Raw genomic sequence first — 22,450 nt, forward strand, 5'->3', positions numbered from 1 at the left:
ACTGTATACTTCTATTCCCCATACTCAGTTAAAATCCCGACTTCAAAAACATTATACATCGTTGTTTCTCTAAAAAAAGATGGTACACCTAGATACAAATATATAGTTCTGGGTAGAAATTCCTTATACTTTGTAAAATTAAATCTAAATCATCTTTCAAATATACAGAAGATGACGTTTTCAAAATTTTTGATCGAGAACATGTTTGTCCAGTGTTGTGGACGCGTTTTTTAACAAACGGTCGGCATTTCAATGAGAACACAGTGTGCTCTTTTACTTCACCCTTATTAGAGGCCGACTTTATAGCTGATGTGATCCGGAAGAAAGAACATCGTTAAGCTACATGTAGGTCCTTTAATCTCAGTTTTCGTATAAATGACGTATTATCGTTAAACAAACCTAGTTTCGGGGATTTGATACATCCCATCTACCCCAAATAACTTGTGATAAAGGATACTACTGACACTGTTAAGACAGCATCATATCTAGACCTACAATTAGAAATCGATTGTAAAGGAAAACTATTGATCAAACTTTAAGACAAAAGTGATGACTTTTCATTCAGAATTGTCAACTTTTCTTTCATCTGTGGCAACTTCCCATCAGAGCCTGCGTATATAGTGTTCATATCTCAACTCATACGTTATATCAGAGCGTTGTGTTTGTCTGTTTTCCATGTCTGGTCATTGTCCCTTTGTCCCTGGATTCTTTTGATTTGCGCTACAATCTTGTCTCCCTTGATTACTCTTTCAATTAGCCAAGAACATGAAAGCACGTTTTCTGGCCCTGTACTAACATCCTAAGATTTATACATGATTATTGTTTGTATTTGCAATTTTATATTCATTAGGCCGTTCAAACATTCAAAAAAACAAAATAAAATGAAACTATATGAACTTCAAATAATGGGGCTTAATGGCAACTCCTTTTGGATTGTTGTCATAAAGTTTTACACAATAATAATTTCCCAGAGCAATTTTAGAAAAAAAGCAGCAACATGCATTTGTTTTCAAAAATATTTTAATAGAGATTTACTTATAAATCTCGAATGGAATATACCATAACCAAACCGATTATAGACATTTCTAGTTATAGTAATGTGAACACAAACATACTGAAACATAAGATAAAAGGGATGATTTTTCATTCCCTATTTTTAGATGGTGACTTACATGTCACAATTGATTCGATTTTCACGTATTTGTAACAAGGTTTCGGATTTTAAAGAAAAAAATATTTATATCAGAAAAATTACTACATCAAGGTTTTCAATATCACAAACTCGTTAAAACATTCACAAAACTTTTCAACCGATACAAGGCACTCATTTCCAGTTACAGATGAATTTGTAAACGATTTATACATGCGGATATATGCCAAACTATATGCTATGGTAATATACTACACAAAGCAAGGAAAGTTCAATACTCACTAAATAAGTTGACCAAACCATTTAATAGGCTAATTCGTAAGGGATATTGTTATGATACTGTTTTCAAATCATTGAAGATGGTATCTCTTGGAATAAACATTGATTCGCTCTCAGGGTCTTTACATAAAAACTCACACACTATACTGTTAATGTATTAATTTTCGTGGTAGCTCATTTTCGCCGATTCCGTCAAATGAACAAATTTGCAGGTACCAATATTTGCGTTTAAAAATATAGCGTTAAAAATCCATTCCGCAGGTACAACTTTTCCCAGCGAAAGTAGCGAAAATAAGTACACCGCGAAAACTAATACGTTTACAGTATATAAAATCAGTTTTGACACGGGTTATATGTCTTTATTGTATGACTTATAATGTACCGTGGTTCTCGACCCTGCATGATGAGGACTTTTTTCTGAAGGTTAAAACTGGTCTGGAGCTGGTATGTCAGTTAACTGCTAGTGGTCCTTTGTTTGTGTAATTGTATAACGTATAATCGGTTTCCTCGTTTCGGTTTTTACAAGGGACTTGTTATTTAGGTGTGTTTAATTGTATCTTAAGGTTTTTGCCATAGTGGCCAGAGTTGAAAGAGGAAGGTTGTGATCACGCCTAAGTACTTTAACCCCGTTGCATCGTTTCAGCCTGTCCCAAGTCTGGAATTTCTGGCTTCAGTATGTCCTCACGGTGTTGGATTTGGCTTCTTTTTTTCGATAGATTTGGTTTGAGTAAAGAATTGATGTCTGGATTTAGATATTTCTTTTGCATATCTCAACCATGAAAAGTTTACATTTTTCAAGGGAATTTCCTTCAAACAAAATGGCGGCCATATCTCTGCCATCTATAATTTTTCGAAAAAAATATTTTGCAATTATAAGTTACTCATGCGATCCTACCAGATGCACTTAAGTTTATATGTAATATCATTTTCGGACGGTTTTGCATGGTTTTCTCATGGACAGCCTCTTAATATTTGATAATAATGCTGGTGATGAGAGGTTACTCCTTGAAACACGTGTACAGCATATAGAAAATTGCAATAGATATGATTAGTATTCTTATATTTCGTAATTTCATGTTTTTGTTGTTTTCTACCTCCATTTTCTTTGTTTTGTCATTGTCTTTTGGGTTTTGTTCTAAATTGATTTCACAAAAGCTTAAAAACGGAAAAAAAACATTAATGACTTCTTCATAAAAAATGCGTAATGCAAATACAAAAGGAATTACATCGAGGGCGAAGCTTGGTATTCCTGCATATATTCAAAATTACTGAAGGTATTAATTTTATAGGTTGTAATAGGATAAGGTATTTATCAGAATGAAAATAATAAAAAGAACAACCTATTAAATATGCATATTGACAATAAGCAATGTATACTAAGTTGAAGAAAATATTAATTTCTGGCCCATGTGTGGTTATTCAATCCTAAAGGTAATAGCCATAATCCTTATAAGACCATCAAATTTTTGCTTTTATGGTATGGAAGCTTGCTCTACAATTACATTAGCATCAATATACCTTAAGTTATGAAGCAGAAGAAATTTTTGTGGTGCAATTTCATAGGCTTCTGTGCTCGCATCCCTGACCCATTGTACACTAATGACTAAATTAAACAGAAATATTCAAAATTTATAGAAATGTCGCACATGAAGAAGCGGTATATAATAGTTCATGGGCGGTTGGGACAGTCCACCGTGCCCCTCCCCCGATACTCATCAACTTCATTATGATTTCTTGGTGACTTTATACCTCCGATTACTTAATCAATTTGTCGCCAAAGAATATTTTCGGATTCTTTTTCAGTATAATTAGCATATAACGAGAATATGTATGGTATTTATGTCAAAGAGACAATAACCCCACCGGTATGAACATGTCAGCCGGAGCCACCTCTTGGTCTTAATTAGCGACGAGGAAACCCTCAAACCACAGGACATGCTAAAGGTGGTCCTAAATACATCAGCCTATATTAGTAAGCCCATATTTTTGTGACTCAATTGTTTGTGCGTCTAGGTTTTCAAAGGACATCAGATGCAAAGAAACTAAATATATATGTGTATAGAGGTCGTCATGTAGCACAACGTCTCAGCTTTTGAGAGGTACTAAATAAGTTGCAGTAATACTTACGGTTTTGTTTTGAGGAAAATGATTAATATGTACCCCTACTTCACCGAACAATTGCTTAAATTGACATACTATTGGTTTGGCCCATAAATTGGAATTATAACTTTAAAGTTCTTATGGATGCCGTGGAGGACTACGCAAGAAAATGGATAAAACGAGAACAAGAAGATATTGATTCTCTGTCAGAGTGGTTAAAGGCCGTGAGGTCCTTACCTTTGAAACGGGTTAAAGTTTTAAGTAGGTCAATGAGTGCCAATGCTACATCAGTTTTCAAGGACCCTGATGTCGCAAAAAGATTGTCTACTATACATGAAAAATATGTTGTCGTACCAGCAGACAAAGCCTAAAACATTGTTTTGTCTGCAAAACGTATTACATCCAATGTTTATTATGAGAGGTAGACGTAGAAAATAACAGCAGTGATAAAATCTATACTTCTACCACACTCTCCAAAGACGAAATTGTGGAAAACCATAAATCTGTGAGATCCTCTTTTGGTCTCTCTACCAAGGACGATGACTGTGATTTACCGTCTATGTACTGGATTCCTAAACTTCACAAGAATCCATACAAACAACGTTACATAGCAGGATCAGCAAAATGTACCACCAAACTTCTTTCAAAACTTTTAACTTCTATACTCACAGCTGTCAAAGAGGGTTTGCAGTCCTACCACAATACTTGTTATTCTCGTAGTGGTATTATTTCAATGTGGTTTCTGAAAAATTCGAAAGATCGTTTGGAGACGATCAGTTCAAGACTATTGTCAGAATATAATAGCATTAAAACCTATGATTTGTCAACACTGTATACTTCTATTCCCCATACTCAGTTAAAATCCCGACTTTAAAACATTATACATCGTTGTATTTTCCAAAAAAGATGGTACACCTAGAAACAAATATATAGTTCTTGGTAGGGATTCCTCATACTTTGTAAGAAATAATTCCAAATCATCTTCAAAATACACAGAAGAAGATGTTTGCAAAATGCTGGAATTTTTTATCGACAACATATTTGTCCAGTGTGGTGGACGCGTTTTTCAACAAACGGTCGGCATTCCAATGGTAACTAATTGTGCTCCTCTACTTGCTAACCTATTCCTTCACTCTTATGAAGCTGACTTTATAGCTGATCTGATCCGAAAGAAAGAATATCGTTTAGCTAGATCCTTTAATCTCAGTTTCCGCTATACAGATGACGTATTATCTTTAAACAATCCTTTTGGTGATTTGATACATCGCATCTACCCCAAAGAACTTGAGATACAGGATACTACAGACACTGTGAAGTCGGCCTCGTTTCTTGACCTACACTTAGAAATCGATGGTAAAGGAAATTATTGACCAAAGTTTATGACTAACATGATGACTTTTCATTCAGAATTGCCAACTTTCCTTTCATCTGTGGCAGCATTCCTTCGGCTCTTGCTTGTGGGGTTTTCGTGTCACAGGCCATACGTTATGCTAGAGCTTGCCGTGGATGCGCAGACTTCTTGAGTCGCGCTGGACTTGTTGCAATTGGACTTTTGTAACAGGGTTTTGTTGCTAAAAGAGAGACGCCATCACTACAGAAGTTTTAATGTCGTCATCATGAACTCGTGAATCGTGACGGTGTGTTCATCTGCACCATGTGGGCTGATCTGTTCAGTGTGTCATAGTTCTCCTTTCCTATTTCGTCTACCCCGACTTTTTTATGAGCAACTCCGCGGGTGTTTCTAGAAAAGCAGTGTACACTTACCCTACCGGTTCACCTGGTCCATGCTCCCAGTTTTTAGTGAAGTCCAAGTTGCTTATTTACTTTTGTTATTTTGTATGTATTTTTAGTTGCTTTATATCCTTTGTTGTGATAGTCTGTGTCACCGTAACAAATTATCAGTTGTTAGCAATTTTAACTGCAGTTTATAAACGAAACTACAAAAAAACGTTTCACAGAGAATTATTATTATCGGCTTGAAATCATATTTTATGGAGGGTAATATTTCAAATATGCTCCGTGTGACAAGGTACGCCAACGTCTAATTTCTTCAGTGTTTAGCGCATACCTTTACAGAAAGTTTTGTGAATCGTTCAAATAGTTTGAAGTGAATGTTGGTTTCATGTGAAAATGTTTAAATCTAACAAAAATAAGTTTGAGAATGCTTATTATTATTATATCCGTTTATTATGTATTGATTATGACGTGAACTTCATTTATTAGTTCGTTTATACTATGAATCTACTCAACAGTAGGATTGATTTCGACTACTTACTACACTTTGATGAGGATCAACCAGAAATTGGCATAAAACGTGATAAATTTAAATGTAAACTGAACTGTGTGTTTTTCTTTGATATAGACAATCTAAATATAAATATTTATTTACATAGACAGTAAAGTAAATACATTGATTTGAAAATATGGACATTTATATGCTTTGAAATTGATTTGTGAATATGTTTCCCTATTACTAATTCCTTAAATATATTTTTTTCAGAATATACCTATTATAGCACAACACTCAGAAAATACCTGCACGATCTAAAATTCTTTTGCACTTTGACCTTTGAAATGTAAATGGTGAGTAGTCATATCATTATTCATACTCATTTCATCATTTTCATTTTTCGTTGTTTTGTCCTTGTATTTGTGTTGTCCCAGTACCGCTAAATATTTGTGGTATAGAACTGAATATTCTACTCAAATACAGCCAGTACAGTTTGAGTCTATAGTAAACATTATGGCTAGTGAAAAAGACTTAGAAAAAGAGCTCGAAGATGATTTAAATTAAAGTATGTCTAAAGCAGAAATATATAAGATGATTAAGTTTTTACATACACACACTGATTATAAAGTTGTTAAGGGTCATGAACTGAGACGTAGTACCCCTAAGGTTAAAATTAAGAGTGTACCCCAAGGCCCCCTCTTCATCCACCGATTAAAAAGTCTAGTTTTTTACATATTAGTGGTGTTAGGGGAAAGTCGTTTTTTGATGATATGTCGACTTGTTATAGTGCTTTTCAGAGGCCGAAGTTTCCTATTTTTTCTGGAGAAGCTAAGAGTGAAGCGACATTTGATGTTTGGATGTTTGAGGTGAAATGCGTTTTACGAGAGGGAATTTTTTCTGATCCGGTCATATTACATTCTGTTAGGGGTCCACTGAAGGGTAAAGCTCGTTTTTGCCATTACCTGAGGATGCATCTCCTCAGCAGATACTTGATAAGTCAGAGGGTGTGTTTGATAATGTTTATACCAGTGAAGCTTTACTTGAGAAGTTTTATAAGGAGACTCAACAACCTTCTCAGTCAGTAGCTGATTTTGGTATGACTTTAGAGTCAATAATTCAACCTGCTGTTAAGAAAGGTGATATTAGCTTCGATACTAAGAATGGGATGCTCCGATCTAAATTTTGGTCAGGAATAAGAGACCCACTTCTTAAAAGTTCATGTAGGTATAAATAAATTTGACACAGTTAAGGATTTTATGAACTTAGGAAGGAAATCAGAGCTATAGAGCTTGAATTGTCAAATTCTGAAAAAAAAACTATTAGCACTGTGCAACATCTAAGTCTATTTCTACGGACTCCGTCAAGCTTGACGATATATTGAAAAAAAATGACCGTATGAGTAAGCGATTAGGTACTTTAGAAAACAAAACACCAAAAGAAACAAATAAGGTAACAGGTTATGGACGTGGAAATTATTCACGGCATTATGGTCGAGGTTGAGGATATCAGAATCAGAGAGGTCGCGGTGGTAATAAGAACACTTACAATAATCAGTCTGTAAATGCACGACAAAATGCCATTGGCGATTTAAACGAATAGGAGTCTCCAATGAAGGACATATTGGAGATTCTAAACTCGTTGCTGCCAAGCATAGTCCTACGATAGTTAAATCTACAGATGATATTGTAAGTAAACCTAAAGCTACTTTGTTAGATATAATGGTCGGGAAGGCAAATGAAACACATGTTTATGTGAACGGGAAAAGATGTAAGTATTTGATAGATAGTGGATCTATGGTGTCTACTATTACTGAGTCTACATTGAGAGCGTTACACACAGTTCATTTTGTCACAGGATCATTTGGCCACATGGTTTAGTTCTATTTGGGATGATAAGTAACTAACTATATAAGCTATCCAATATTTTATTCACACTGAAAATATATTAATAAATGGATTACAATTATGTAATTAAAAGTTTCCCTATAATTTGGACCGTGAATTTGACAGGCAGAACATGCAATACAAATCCTTTAAAACTGAAAATGTGCTTACTTGAAATAAGGAAAAAGTTATAGATCCCGCAGCTCTCATGTGCTGAGTAAGTGTGAATACCCATATTTTTTATGGGTATACAGTATGTATAGTACAGGCAATATGTGGCGGGATTGCATTCATTAAATTATCGTGCAGAAAGTATATAAAGTGAAAGTCTATTGTCATTGTCATTGTCTGTCTGTCAATGAATGAATGAATGCGTACATGATAGTAAATGATAGTAAATCGAAATCAGTATAGCATTTCTCTTTTTTTATTCAACTGATAATTTATTACGGTGACATCTGTTTTCTATGTCTGGTCTTTGTCCCGGGATTACATTCTTTTTGTTTGCGCTACAATCTCGGTTCCCTTGATTAGTCTTTCATTAACTTATTAAGAACAGAAAAAAATTACGATGTGGAGCATGTATTGAATGCATCGGGCTACAACACCGCCAACCTGTTAAAAAAAAACAGTAGGATCAATGCATTGTTGCAAGTATTGAGGTGCGCAGACTGCAACCATACATCGTACCTTGGTTCCCTTGATTATTCGCTTATGATGACGAGCACATTATAGTTTATAAATGTTTCGAAATTAGAAATAAAAGTGATTCCTGTAGGTTTTCGACATGCACATATCACCTCCTGTCTGATTTTTTTAGACCTACTTGAATACATTTTTGTTTCGTATTGTTCTTTTTTTTTTAATTTTGCTTCGTTTCACAGTTTATATTTTTTTCATTTCGTTTCTCATTTTAGATGTTTTGATTCCGAGCATTGCCGGAGTTGGCCGAGGATTTGTTCTCCTCAAACTACCGCATATTTGTTTACGGGATAATTTGTTATTATTTTGCTCAAAAAACAACTATAGGTTGAAAAGGATGCAATAAAATTCATTTTAATTTTTAAATAAAAAAAAACCCCTATGATTTGTACATTTTAGAGATTATGAACTATATTTCCGGTTTTACTTTCTCTTTGCCAAGATATTCGGGTGAAACAATTCTTTTTAAGTCTTTAGAATTTTGGGTATGTGGAAAGTTATAACTCAACGATATTGCTATTTGTCTCTGTCAGTGTCTGAATATTCATATATTCATACAGTTAATTACGTGGTTAAGCCCTTTGATTTTTGGCAATTGCCACCCACTGTCACTGATTTATTTCATGACATAAGATTATCATTCATAAGTCAGATAAATACAATTTTTTAGGATTATACATAAATAAAATCATTTGTAAGATCTTATGAACTCAGAAACTATCTCTCCCCCCCAAAAAAAAGAGGAAAAAAAGATCCTCGATTAATTAAAAAACAAAAAAGAATTCTTTAATATCACCTTGATGGCTTAGCTTGAATGCTAAATGTTCACCTACATGTACAGCTGTATCAGTAATCATATGAGGCAAAGTCTGAAGTATAAAGTATTAGGTTCTCTTTTTAACAAATAATACTTACATGTACCTTGAACATGTGATGACCATAGTCATACATATATTGTCTGTAATTAACTAGTTTTGCACCATGAAAACTGATTTATTCAAAGGGTCATAGTTTTCCTTTCCTCGTTTGACTACCCGGTCTGGACTTTTTATGAGCAACACAGTGGGTGTTTCTAGAAAAGCAGAGGACGCTTACCCAACCGGTGCACCTGGTCCATGCTTCCAGTTTTTAGTGTAGTTTTTTAGCTTTTGTTACTTTGTATGTATTACTTTAGTTACTTTATGTTCTTTGTTGTGTATGCCTGTTTTCCATGTCTGGTCTTTGTCCCTAGATTGCATTTTTTTTTTATTACCACTATAACCTTGGTTCCCTTGATTACTCTTTCAGTATATGACACAAAATTTTATACACATACATGTACATTTATGCAATATAATCATAAGAGGGGATGTATCAACTTGGTGATGGGAAAACCTGGGACAGTTAAACTTGGGGACGGAAAAGTATGGCGGTGGCTCAACCTGCTACAAATTTTTGTACATTTAAGATGGAGCTTTGCTTGCTTGCTACCATCTATATTCTGAATTCTAAAGATTTTTTTCCATTAAATATTGGGTTAACCTTATTGTGGTGGTCAAAATATAAACCCTTTGATAAAAATTCAAAAACAAGATAGTGGACATGTTTTGTTTCTATATACCATGTCTATGTAGCCTGGATATTATAGGATTCAACAGCCATTTTCGGTTATGCATGCATGTCTGAACGGATCTCGGAGCTCCCAAACTCAATGAACGGCCTCAATGTTGAAGTGTTTTCAAGGGCTCAGTCAGGCTCAGTTATAAGTTTCTTTCCCCGAGCTGAAAATTACTCTCTGTAAACAAACTTGACAGGTAAAATCAATGTGCATGTAATAAACTATTCTTACAGCTATATTATGCCATTCAGTTCATTGCCACTCTCTTTCAAACTACACGGCCGCCATATTGGTTTCAAGTTGACTGGCGTTCATGCATGTATGAACGATCTGGCGAAGTTCATGCATGTATGAACTTTCTGGCAAGGACGTTCTCGACCAAAGTGGCTAAAAGCAAGAAGACTCTTATGATTAGAATTATTTGTCTATGAAATACCCAAGAAAATTATCATGATTGTAAATGCTGACCTACAATAAATGTACTTAAGAATGAAATGATGACAAAGGTTATTAGTCGCCATTATTGTTTTTGTTTAACCTTGTTCTGATGCAGAGGTGAAATTCATGGTCATGTTTGAACATAATTACATGTATAATCTAACACCAGAAAATTGCAACAAAAATTGGAAGCTGGCAATTTTTTGGGCGACAGATTTTTGGAAGCTGATTTAGTAAACACATCTTGACCTGACCTTGATGATTTATGATTCACACTCGCAGGCCCCCAGTCTTCTCAAGGACCTATATATATATTAATATCCCATATTCAGCAATAAAAAGAGTTTGTTCAAGTCACTTGTGATATTTTTGAAGAATGAATCACTACCTACAAACTTTTTGTGGTACATGTATATTTTAAGAACTGGTACCAGTCCATATAATATTCAGACACTGCCAGTGGTAAAGTGATTGATGCTGTAGAAAAACCAACCAAACAAACGATGCTTTTTAAATCTACATATGCTATACTTTCACATAACATTAATTTCTGCATTCAGATTTGCACTTCTTAGAAAATTATACATTCATCTCTCACTAAAATGAACCAAATGAAACCAAATCAAGAACTATAACTCTTTTAAAGTGCAAACTTTATGTACATTCTATATGATTTTTATCTCAAAAGCAGAACAACCAAATGAAAGCTAAATCTAGTTATGTGATCAGTAACTGTTTCCGAACAAGAAATAATACTGAATTTGGTTGGTTTTTAATATGCAAGAATCACTTTCTGTCTGATTTTTAGAAAGACTGCCTCTTAATTATATTTTGATCTTCTATATTTGACATCATTTCAAGCTCATTTTTTATTTAATCATCATTTTATTTCAACTTCTTTTCTGGAGTCAGAGTTCTTGTTGAAAAACTGATGGTTAATTAAATAACTGGCTTCAACTGATGTTAAGTTTAGATGATTAAGGAATACCAATGTCATACGGTATTTTGACCCCCGTGGAATATTGACCCTGGGATTAAAATATAGCAAAATTTTGACCCCCCTTATGGTAGTTTGACCTCCCCCTGTATGATATGTTAACCCCCCCCATGATATTTTGACCCCCTGTTATGATATTTTAACCCCCCTTTTGCGATATCTTAACCCTGTGTTATATTTTAACCCCCTCCTGCAATATATTAACCCCCCTCCTGTGATAAATTAAACCCCCTGTAAGGGGGATCAAAATATCATATAGGGGGTTATGTTAAAATAACCCCAGGGGTGAAAATATCATATGACACCGGTAAATAAAACACAAAAAGCATTAACACAATTACCAATGGCACAAACCTTACTAAAGAATGTTGTGCTTTGTAATGATGATCAGTTCCTGCTCAGTGTTTCTTGCATGATGCATGCCTTGACAAATCTGATGTAAGAATATTTTTGACAGATCTAGATGGAAGCTGTTGGTCATATTGGAAACACACACTTCATATTGATCAAACATAACTGTTTTGTGGAAGGACTGGGGTCCTGTGAAAAGGAGGGTGAAAATGCCTCTTTAGTAAATAATTTATATACTTGAGAGCAAAGATTAGCAATTCTAAAAATCTAAAAACAATTTTAATAAAAATCCTTGGTGAGGACACTTACTGTTTATATTGAATTGAAATCCATGTGGTGACATCTGGATGACAAAATGATGCAGTGGAGGTAAGGGAGGACTAACTACAAAGTACATCTGACAAATCTCTATTTTAATTGTGCACACACAAATATTGACATCGTTTCAAATTACAATTGGGAATTCACTGCTTAAATTTGGAGCATATTTCTTATTGAGAATGAGGCCAAAATTTGAACCAAAAATACGGGTTGGAAAATCACGTAGTCAGGTCATGATAGTAACTGTTCAATTTTAAAATGATATGCTATTGGCAACGTATCCTTGTTCCAATAATTATAGACCAGTGGCTAAGCCCTATCTAGAAAATTGGCTTAAAGGTCGTAATTTCAAGAAAAGTGTATGAGTTAAGTGACAAAAACTCCATACACGTAAGTAACTGGAATCAATATTTTATAACATTGAAAAGGATAGTAAACAAATCAAGGGTTATTGTGTAACAAATTATTGTCTTCATAGTAGAGACTGAGATGAATGGACTTATTACATAAAAGATGTGAAACATAAATTATAGATAAGACTCATATTTTTTATTTTTCATAAACTAATATTCATTTAAGATTATTGTCTATTTGATTTCAAAGTTTTAGTTTAAAACAGATCTATGATTTTCGTTGCCATCAATGTACAATTATGTATAGTATAAGTGTAAAATTAAATTTACTTTGTATGTTTCAGATTTAAAATGTTGTCATAGCTATAATGGGCAACCAATTGACAGGTATAGCCCCCTCACAGATTTTACCTGTGGAACAGTACCTTACAGATATAGCTACTGAATATGATTATGAATGCAGGTAAATGGTTATTGTCAGAGCTACTGAATATGATCATGCATCGAGGTATAGGACTACCATTTGAACTATACTGAATTCAATATGATCATGAATTTAGATATACAGTAACAATCACAGCTACTGAATATGATCATGAAATGGTTAAAACATATTTTAAATTAATGGCTATGTCTGCCTACATTTGTATCCTCCCAAACTTTTTTGCATGTTAGTGGAAACACACAATTTTTTTTTATTTGGCCTAAATGAAGTATCAACTAGGATTTGATATCAAAGTTTGTCATATGCTTGATAATAAGTTGTCTTATAAAATACTGGTAGCTCTGACTTTTATACTGAACATGAATTTTGTCGATTTCAGCCTGGGTAGTACCAGATTTTTCAAAGTTGCTCGTGCCAAGACGAAGGAGGGACTAGTTGTTGTCAAAGTGTTTGTAATACATGATCCCTCTTTACCACTCAAAAGCCATAGAACATTCCTAGAAGGTAAGGCCATGAGAGGTAGCAATGGAGAAAGAACTCTTTCCTGATCCAGAGCAAATTTTCTTTTTTTCTCATAGTTTTGTACTATAACTCTCCTATTACATCAGGTCAATTTTACACATGAAAATGACAAATTTTCCAATAAAAAGGAGGGCTGATCCCCCACTGCACATCATGCCATTTTGAAAAGAAAACATGCTGGGGGAATTGTAAAATCCTACAACATGTATAATGAATGACAGGCACTAAAGATATATGTGGAATAAAGACATGATTTTCACCCGCTATAAAATGAATTTTGCTTTTTAAAATCTAGATTTTAATGTCGATTTTTTTTCTTTTTAACATATGTTTACTGCCAATTTCATCAATTTCTACTTTTTGTTGACTTCATAAAATCATGTCTGGGATAATGGTGTTACTGTTTATATTTCAATACTATATGAGAAACAAAATAAATGTGAGAGTGATTATATTTATTACTGTAAATTTTGGAACTACTGTGTGCATTTAATATACATTGTTAGCAGTTTTAAAAGTATTTCAATTCATCATTTTACTCAAAAATGCTAGTTTGATTTTCAAATTCCAATATGAAATTTTTTTTATTGCAATATTAGGTCAGTTGCATTTTTTTCAATGATACAAAAATTGCATTCCGTTGTGAACAGTAACTTGAGTAAATACCTGCAACCTAATTATATGATACACAAGATTTTACAAGATTTATAATTTTGCTCAAGGACAGCTTGTTAAAAAATGGAAGGGAATTTAATTTTAGAACTTTCTTCTCACTTCATGGACAGGGATATTCCTATTTTCAGTCATGTGAGATTTCCTTATCTCATCCTCAGTTGAGATAAAACGTGACATTTGTGACATCATGATTAACTTTTTATGATGTCTTGTAAGAGTAATCAAGGGAACCAAGGTTATAGCGGTAATCAAAAGAATGTAATCCAGGGACAAAGACCAGACATGAAAAACAGACATTCACAACAAAGAACATAAAGTAACTAAAATCATACATACAAAGTAACAAAAGTAAATGAGCAACTCGGACTCCACTAAAAACTGGGAGCATGGACCAGGTGCACCGGTAGGGTAAGCATCCTCTGCTTTTCTAGAAACACCTGCCGAACCGCTGTAACAAAGGAATCTTGCAATCGGAGAGTTTTCTGAATTGGGGTACTGGTCAAAAAAATGATTTTAAAAGTAAGAATGAAAATAAAAAATTGTTAGAAAATGCAAGGAAATCTCAGACACCCTCAGGTAAAATTTCAATGTTCTTCAACTTGGGAGAGCCTTGTTAGGGAACTTGGCTTTTTTCCTTGGGTGTCTGGAATTTATCTGTCGTGTACTCTTAGCAGTGTTAGATTCTTAATGTTGCAATCATAACTGTTTTATAATTATTATTTTGTGAAATCTTTTTTTTTCTTTTCTTTCCTTTCACAAAAATATTTTTTTTATATTGTAGATATACATACAAGGTTGCATGGAACCTCAAATTGTCTCCCATTCCAGAAAGCTGTGGTAAGGAATTATAATTTAAGTATATGTATGGTACAAGTATGTTATATTACTAGAGCATAATTGGAAATAAATTTAACTGTTTACCCAGAATGCTCTTTTGATATTGTGGTTTCGGTCTCTCGTTTATTTTGAAAAAAACAAATTCTTAAAGGAAAAAAAAGGGTATAATAATATAAAAATTTATGACCAGAAGCAATTTCCGTAAAATTGTCCGTAGGACTGTTTTGCAAAAATTATTTCCAATTTTTAACGAATAACAACTTACTGTTTTTCTGTTTTTTGTTTTTTGTTTTTTGTTTTTTTTTTTTTCAATAAGAAACTCATTGCAATAGTTTTGAATTGTGCAGTAGTACATTCTATTACAGCAATCAGAGAAAGCAGCATTACTAATTCGACAGTATGTTAAAGATAGTCTGTACGATAGAATTAGTACTCGGCCATTCCTAATCAACATAGAGAAAAGATGGTTAGCCTTTCAGTTACTGTGTGCTTTAAACCAATGCCATAAAATGAAAGTAAGTTTGGTTTCAATTCTAATTTTCCCTATTATTTTGAGCAGTAGAGCAGTTTTATAAATTACAAAGCAAGTATTTATTTACTAAATACTGAAACATGTGCACGGTTATAATGATATGTTTACAGAAAGTTAAGTTATTTATATACAGTGAAACCTGTCTAAACCAAACCCCCTTTTAGGATGAAAGTTTTTTTTAGGCTTTTGATTTATCAAAATACCTTATGTTGTCGGTCTATCACTGGAACTTCCCTACTATTTCTGAACACTACACAAAAAATATAGTCCAAATGAAATTCCTTTTATATCATTTAATACCTCTTTTATAACCAGTAAATATGTTTCTTGCAATTATTCAGCTCAATAATATTCTATTATTTCTGCAAATAAAATTGAGATCTAGTCATCATATCAACTGAAGTTTTGAGGGATTACTTTTTGGCCTTGAAAGATCATATTTAGTTAAAAAATTGTATTTAGGAAATTTAATTCTTGCAGTAATGTATCAAGAAGCATAAAATGTGTTAAGCATGTTCCATTTAACACACTTATCAGTCACATTCTCCATCCTTTAATGCATAGTTTATCATTAATAAACAGGAAGTGAATAGCAGTGGTTTTAACTGAGTAAAAGTAGCTGGAAACTTCAAATTGATATAAGTGTCAAGTTTTTGGATATCTTATGTTCATCAAGGAAATTTTTTTCTTAAGCTGAAATTGATTTTAATTGAGTACAGTGTATTATAAATAATCTGTTCCTGTCGTTTTTTTTTTTAATATGTAAATACACTTGCCCCAACTGTTCTGGGTTTGACCACTGTGGTTGTATCATGCTGCTCTTCGCTAAGCTCTGTATTAAAATTTAGTTTTACATCCTACACATTTTTTATGAATACTTTGATATATGTCAGGTTTTCCATGGAGATATTAAGTCAGAGAATGTTATGGTGACGGGATGGACTTGGTTGCTATTAACAGATTTTGCCAGTTTTAAGCCAGTTTATTTACCTGAGGTATGTTATTGACAGATTTTCCTGTTTCAAACCTAATTATTTACCTGAGGTATGTTACTGACAGATTGTCCTGTTTCAAACCTTATTATTTACCTTAGGTATGCCATATCAAACTACTTGTTCTTCACCTATCATCTTTGTGATGTTCCCAGTATTGTTTTTTTTTCTAAGAATTTTTCCACTTTGACACTTGTTTTTTACACATTTTCCTTCGAATTAAGCATCATGTGCATAACAAAAAAAGTGTATGAACAAAATGCTGTCTATAGAGTTTTTTTTAATAGATAATAAAGATAAAAAGATAAGAGTGTATAAGAAAACACCATTAAAACAAAATATCTGTGAAATGTTATTTTTTAATTGAACAAAATGATAATCTTATTTCGTAGTAACATTCAAACATTGGTTTTGTTTGCCTTAGAAATAGGGTAAAATGGGTGTTTTTTTTTTAATTTGATGTAGTTATAAATGGAAATTAAAAAAACAACTTTTTCAGGATAATCCATCAGATTTTTCCTATTTCTTTGATACCTCTCGTCGGAGGACCTGTTACATTGCTCCTGAGAGATTTGTTGAAGGTGGTTGGAAAACTGCAGAGGTTGGAGGTCAAACTGGTAACCTTGACATCACAGCTAGCAGTGAAGTTAAGACAGGGGAACTAACCCAAGCAATGGATATATTTTCTGCTGGGTATGAACTGTAAACAGTCTTGTGTTATAATTTTTATGGATTTTTTTAAAGCAGGACTTTTATATGTATTTTTCAGACTTGAAAATTTACCGATATAAAACGTTGCTTTCAAATATGAACAATATTGACTGGAGAGGGTTACAGGAGGTCTAATAGAAAACCTTTGTTCATTTTGATAAATGACCAATTACCTAACTAGCTGGTCACAATAAAAATACCTACTATCCATTCAAGAATAAAAATGTCATTGTCAGTCGTCAATAGACAGTTTGGTGTCCAGACATTTACTTGAGTATCAGTATATTGATGTATTTGAAATTATACTACAAGGTGCTATACTACAAAAGAAAGGCTTGTATTGATTTTAGGAGTTATAACTAGAATTGTTTCTGAATAAAGGGCTTAAAAGGGAACACTTGATTCTGGTCAAATTCTTATCCTAGTTCAAATATTAATTGGAATCAAAATTCAGAACTGTTTCAAGCTTGAACGGTGTGTTCTATCATTGCCCCAACTGTTTAAGGTTTGTCCTTCTATTGATTATAGCTCAAAATAACCAATTATTAGTTAAAACTGTACAAAAGGTGTTTTTATTTCAGTTGTGTCATAACAGAGTTATTTACTGAAGGGACTGCCCCTTTTGACTTATCCCAGCTATTGGCCTACAGAAATGGTGAATACAGCCCCTGGAAAGTCCTGGAAAAGATTGAGGATGGCAGTATAAGGGTTTGTAAAATTTAGTCAGAATGTACAGCTTAATTGAGAATATTTATGTTGACAGTATAAGGGTTTATAGCATTTATTCCTGTTAGATTTACATTACACAAACTAATTCAAATTAGAATTCAATTTATTCCTCACACAATATACATGTACATTATATTATGTTTAACTTCTTTCTTTAAGTGAACTTCGACCTTGATAACTGCTCTTTTCACTTTTCCTGCTACATGGCATTTGAATGGCACCACTTTCAATACAAATCTTTCTGATTTATTCAAATGGCTGTAGTAGTTGAATTCTGTTTTGCATCCCATCTAATGTGTAGCAATGTGTCCTATTGTATTACCATACTTTAGATGTAGGGCAGATTTCTATCTAAATAGTTATTCGATTCACTCACAAGTCTACCTAGAATTGAACTTAAAGTGGTACCATTTTTAGCTCACCTGGCCGTAGGCCATCTGAGCTATTGCCATCCCTTGGCATCTGCCGTCGTCGTCTGTTGTTGTTAACAATTTCATCAAACATCTTCTCCTTTGAAACTACTGAATAGATTTGCATGAATCTTATAATGACTGTTCCTTAGAGTATCCTGCACAAAATGACCGTTTGGATTTTGATCGGTTAAAAAACATGGCCACCATTACTAAAAATAGAACATAAGGGTCAGACAGCAGATTTTTGCATATATCTCCAAAACCGTTAGGTTTAGCCAAATTCTGACTTGGTAAAAGTATTCAGCATGATGAGATCTATCTGTGGTCAAAATTTTTATTAAAATCTGTTGACCCATGTTGGAGTTATTGCCCTTTTTGGATGATTTTTGCTGTTTTTGATGTTATTACTTTAAAAAATCTTCTTCTCAAAAACTACCATACAGAATTTAATGAAAGTTAGTATTTTTGTATTTTAGGGTATTCTTAACAAAATGATTGTTTTGATATTTGATCGGTTAAAAAACATGGCTGCTGTTACTAAAAATAGAACATAGGGGTCAGACAGCAGAATTTTGCATAAATCTCAAACTGTTAGGTTTGGCCAATATTTTTCAATTGCTGAAATATCCTTATTATAAGGCCTACAAAAGTCTCCAAGAGATCATAGTTGTCAGATGACTCCATGTAAGGATTATTGTTCTTGAGAGGTGAAAAATGACTTTTTTTTACAGTTTCCAGGCTATATCTTGAAAACTATGATTGATGGAATGAAACTTTCAACTTCTGAAATCTACAAAAGTCTCCAGGGATCAAAGTTATCAGACGACTCTATATAAGAGTTAATGACCTTAAAAGGCAGTTTTCAGTCAACATCTTGACAACTATAAAAGATAGAATGAAACTTTCGATTGATGAAATGATCATCATGATAAGTCCTACCAAAGTATTTATGGAGTCAAAATTGTTGGACAAATTCTTGTTAGAGTTATTGCCCTTGAAAGGCAAAAATTTAACCAGGTGAGCGATTCTGGCTCCTGGGAGCCTCTTGTTCTATTTGCCACCACGTGTATGTTTGTTTTTTTATGCTGTCTGCAGGACTTGATCAGACACATGTTGAAAAAAGAACCTAACCACCGTCTATCTGCTGAGGAGTATATGATACAACAGAGAGGGAAGGCTTTCCCTGAGTATTTCTTCTCCTTTCTGAAGTTATATTTACAGAGATTTGCTACTCCACCCATTTTGCCTGCTGATGATAGAGTAATAAGGTGGGAATTTTTTTTATTTTCATACGATGTAATTTACATTTGTCTGTCTATCTGTCTGTCCATCTGTCACACATGTTTCCTGGTGTCATCAGTTCTCAATAGCATAGCATGTTGTTTACCTGTTTGTTGAATTACTTATCAAATAGTTACAATTTTAAAGTCACTGTAAGAACTGATCTTTGTTTTTATTTTCCCAGAAGATTGGCAAGATTGCATGTTTACATTGTGAGAAAAACACACTTTAGTTAGGTGACCTATGAATGACTTTATGGGTATGTCTCGACAGGGACATGACTTCCTGTATGGTGGGCATGAGAAACATAATTGGAAAATAAAAATAAAGAAAATAAATAATTCAATATATTTTCATTGATATTTCATATTTTCAGGGTCCAGATGTATTATTATAAGTGAATTTTATAATTGATTAATTATCTTTGATATGGCTAAAAAATTTTAATCACATTTTATATTTTTTAATTTGCCTTGATATGGTGTTCCAAGCATAGAAGCAAAGATATACAAGGTTATTTGTATTATAATTCGCCCAAATGTAATAGGCTTTTCGTATTATTGCTCTTCCATATCTCTTAAAACATTGATAACCTTGTGATGCTTTTAACGTTTTCTGGTAAGAAATATTATGATACGACCAGTACTGCGCACCATACATATTTTTACTGACATAGTCATGCTTATATCCTGATTGCGCATGACTGCTGAATATATGACCTACCACTTTCAATAAAATTTGTTTACATTCAAAATGTGTGTTGGGAGAGGTGGGTGCTTAAAATATGAACTTTTGTGGGTTTAAGAGAAAGGTAAAATAAAGGGGTACTAAAGTTTATTGGTATAATAAATACCTTTATACGCAACATAGAGAAAGCAAAGCCCGATAGAAGAGAGGAAGTGTTCAGTAGGTTAATTCTTTGTGAATAGACAAACGTGCGATTTCGTGTTTTATGTCATATTGTCTATATGCATCTCTATTTAGAACTCGTGACTATCGAGAACAGAAGAATGCACGATATACACTACTCCTCAGGAACCACTGCACCAAATTTCATAGGACTTTGTAGGTGGTTAGGGCGTGGCATGTAGTTGTGCATATTACCAGGAATTTATGATCCATTGGATTTTGTGAGAGTTACTGTGAATGAACTTTTATTCGTGGATATCTACTTTTTGTGGTTAAGGGAAAAAAATGCCAGTTTGTAGATTCTTGTATTTTTTTATTTACTACTATATCATACAAGTAAATGGAAAATTTCCAATTTGTAAGGAACCAAATTTGATACCCCACAAACAATACTACATCCACAGAATACTCCTTTGAACTTCGGAATCAGGGAAACATACATATTTGGGACAAAAACTTTAATTATAGCTTCTTTGGCATAAAAAGCGTAAAAGAATATACAAAACTATCCCTCCTAAAATGAAGCTTTCCACTTTTTTCTGGAACAATGAAAATAAAATACATGTTCCAATTAAATAATTTAAATGGGATTGAATTTGGAAGAATAAGCAACCAGGATTAAAAATTTGTCTTTGATAGTAAAATAGATTTTTATATGTGATGCACAAATTAATGTCTTTTCTAGATTTAAGACTTATATCATTAAACAACTTTAATTTTATATGTTTGATTTCTATCAACATATTATAGTGTATACCTCTCTATCTGTTGGCCGACATATCCCGAAGAAGTTGGAAAATAATTTTAGATTTTTTTTTTTAGAAAAATGTAAGTGTTGTAATTGTTTTCTAACAATAGAAAAAGATGGATGAGTTTGTCATGTTTTTTTTATTAGCACACCTGTGGTTGATTTCACCAAAAAAAATTACTATAAAATTAATCATACATCATGTACATATACTATAATGTATATGCACTAATGTAACATTGTCATAATCAATTTAACACCTACAGAGGTGTTCCAACTTTTTAGGAAATCAACCACTGGCTATTATGTTTTCTTACATTTTATAACACAATGTATCATAAATGTTTCTTTTTGCTATATTTTGGCGTAGATTCTTTTTGTGTTTTCCAGATTAAAAAGAGACTTTTTCTTGATAACAAAAAATGTCTGTGTAACAGAGGATCAGGATGAGGGTAATGTTGGACTGGTCCTTGTATTATCTTTACTGGGATCCAGTTGTAGAAAGTTAAATGTAAGTCTTGGCAAAACAGATATAATAAAAAAATTTTTTTTTTCATTGTTAATTTTTCTTAAATTAACTACAGTGTGTTTTAGTTACGAAATGAGGTTTTGTATATGTATTAAGTTTTGGTGTTTTAAACCTGTCTGAGCAACCACCTGTATTCAGCATTAGTCTGTCTGTAAAACTATAGTAAAAGTATCCGTACAAGGTCCTTTCTACATAATTTTAACCTGTTGTCTTTTGTGACCGTGATTTTGCTCTCCCTTGGAAGCTCACATAAGACTGTTCATTCAAATGTGCATGTGCACTTTGAAATGATTCAAGCTTAATGTCTCTACATTTATTCATCTATTTATGCTTTATTGAGTTATTCTATCCTTCTGCAATGTTTTAAGCTCAAGTGACATAACATATATTTTATGTTGTGTGCCTTTTATTCGTAACTTGATTATGTGGAAAATTGTTTGCACCTAGCTTGTATTGTGACATTTTTAAAGTATTTTAGTATATGGCAAAAAAAAAATGAATTAATAGTCTTGTTTCCTGCTACTAGCAAGAAGAAATAGGGTAGGTAGATAGAAAAATGGTATAATTTTTCAAAAAAAAATTTTACAGTGAGTTGATGGGGAACAATCTAATTTTTCCACAGTACTCAAGCCAAAATGACCATAAAATGTTAAAGTTGGGCAAAAAAAAAACTAGGTTTGTTAGGGTAGCAGGAAATAGGCATATTATTTTTTTTTGGCCTAAGGT

General features: G+C 33.1%; 1 protein-coding gene across 1 annotated transcript in view; it reads left to right on the forward strand.

Moving 5' to 3' along the window:
• The first annotated feature begins 8,747 nt into the window (after positions 1–8,747).
• The window catches only part of LOC148601195 (phosphoinositide 3-kinase regulatory subunit 4-like), a 47,474-nt gene continuing 33,771 nt past the window's right edge, over positions 8,748–22,450 (forward strand). Inside the window, exons 1-10 of the mRNA XM_088554225.1 lie at positions 8,748–8,829; positions 12,746–12,864; positions 13,226–13,350; positions 14,825–14,880; positions 15,246–15,395; positions 16,306–16,407; positions 16,904–17,097; positions 17,697–17,823; positions 19,353–19,525; positions 21,586–21,706. Of these exons, the coding sequence (XP_088410351.1) occupies positions 12,770–12,864; positions 13,226–13,350; positions 14,825–14,880; positions 15,246–15,395; positions 16,306–16,407; positions 16,904–17,097; positions 17,697–17,823; positions 19,353–19,525; positions 21,586–21,706 (1,143 nt within the window). The 5' untranslated portion in view covers positions 8,748–8,829; positions 12,746–12,769. The remainder of the gene's footprint in view (positions 8,830–12,745; positions 12,865–13,225; positions 13,351–14,824; positions 14,881–15,245; positions 15,396–16,305; positions 16,408–16,903; positions 17,098–17,696; positions 17,824–19,352; positions 19,526–21,585; positions 21,707–22,450) is intronic.

The sequence above is a fragment of the Perna viridis genome, chromosome 12 (genome assembly GCF_037379345.1).
Source record: "Perna viridis isolate PV_CMFRI_1.1 ecotype Kerala chromosome 12, ASM3737934v1, whole genome shotgun sequence".
NCBI classification, from domain to species: Eukaryota; Metazoa; Mollusca; class Bivalvia; order Mytilida; family Mytilidae; genus Perna; species Perna viridis.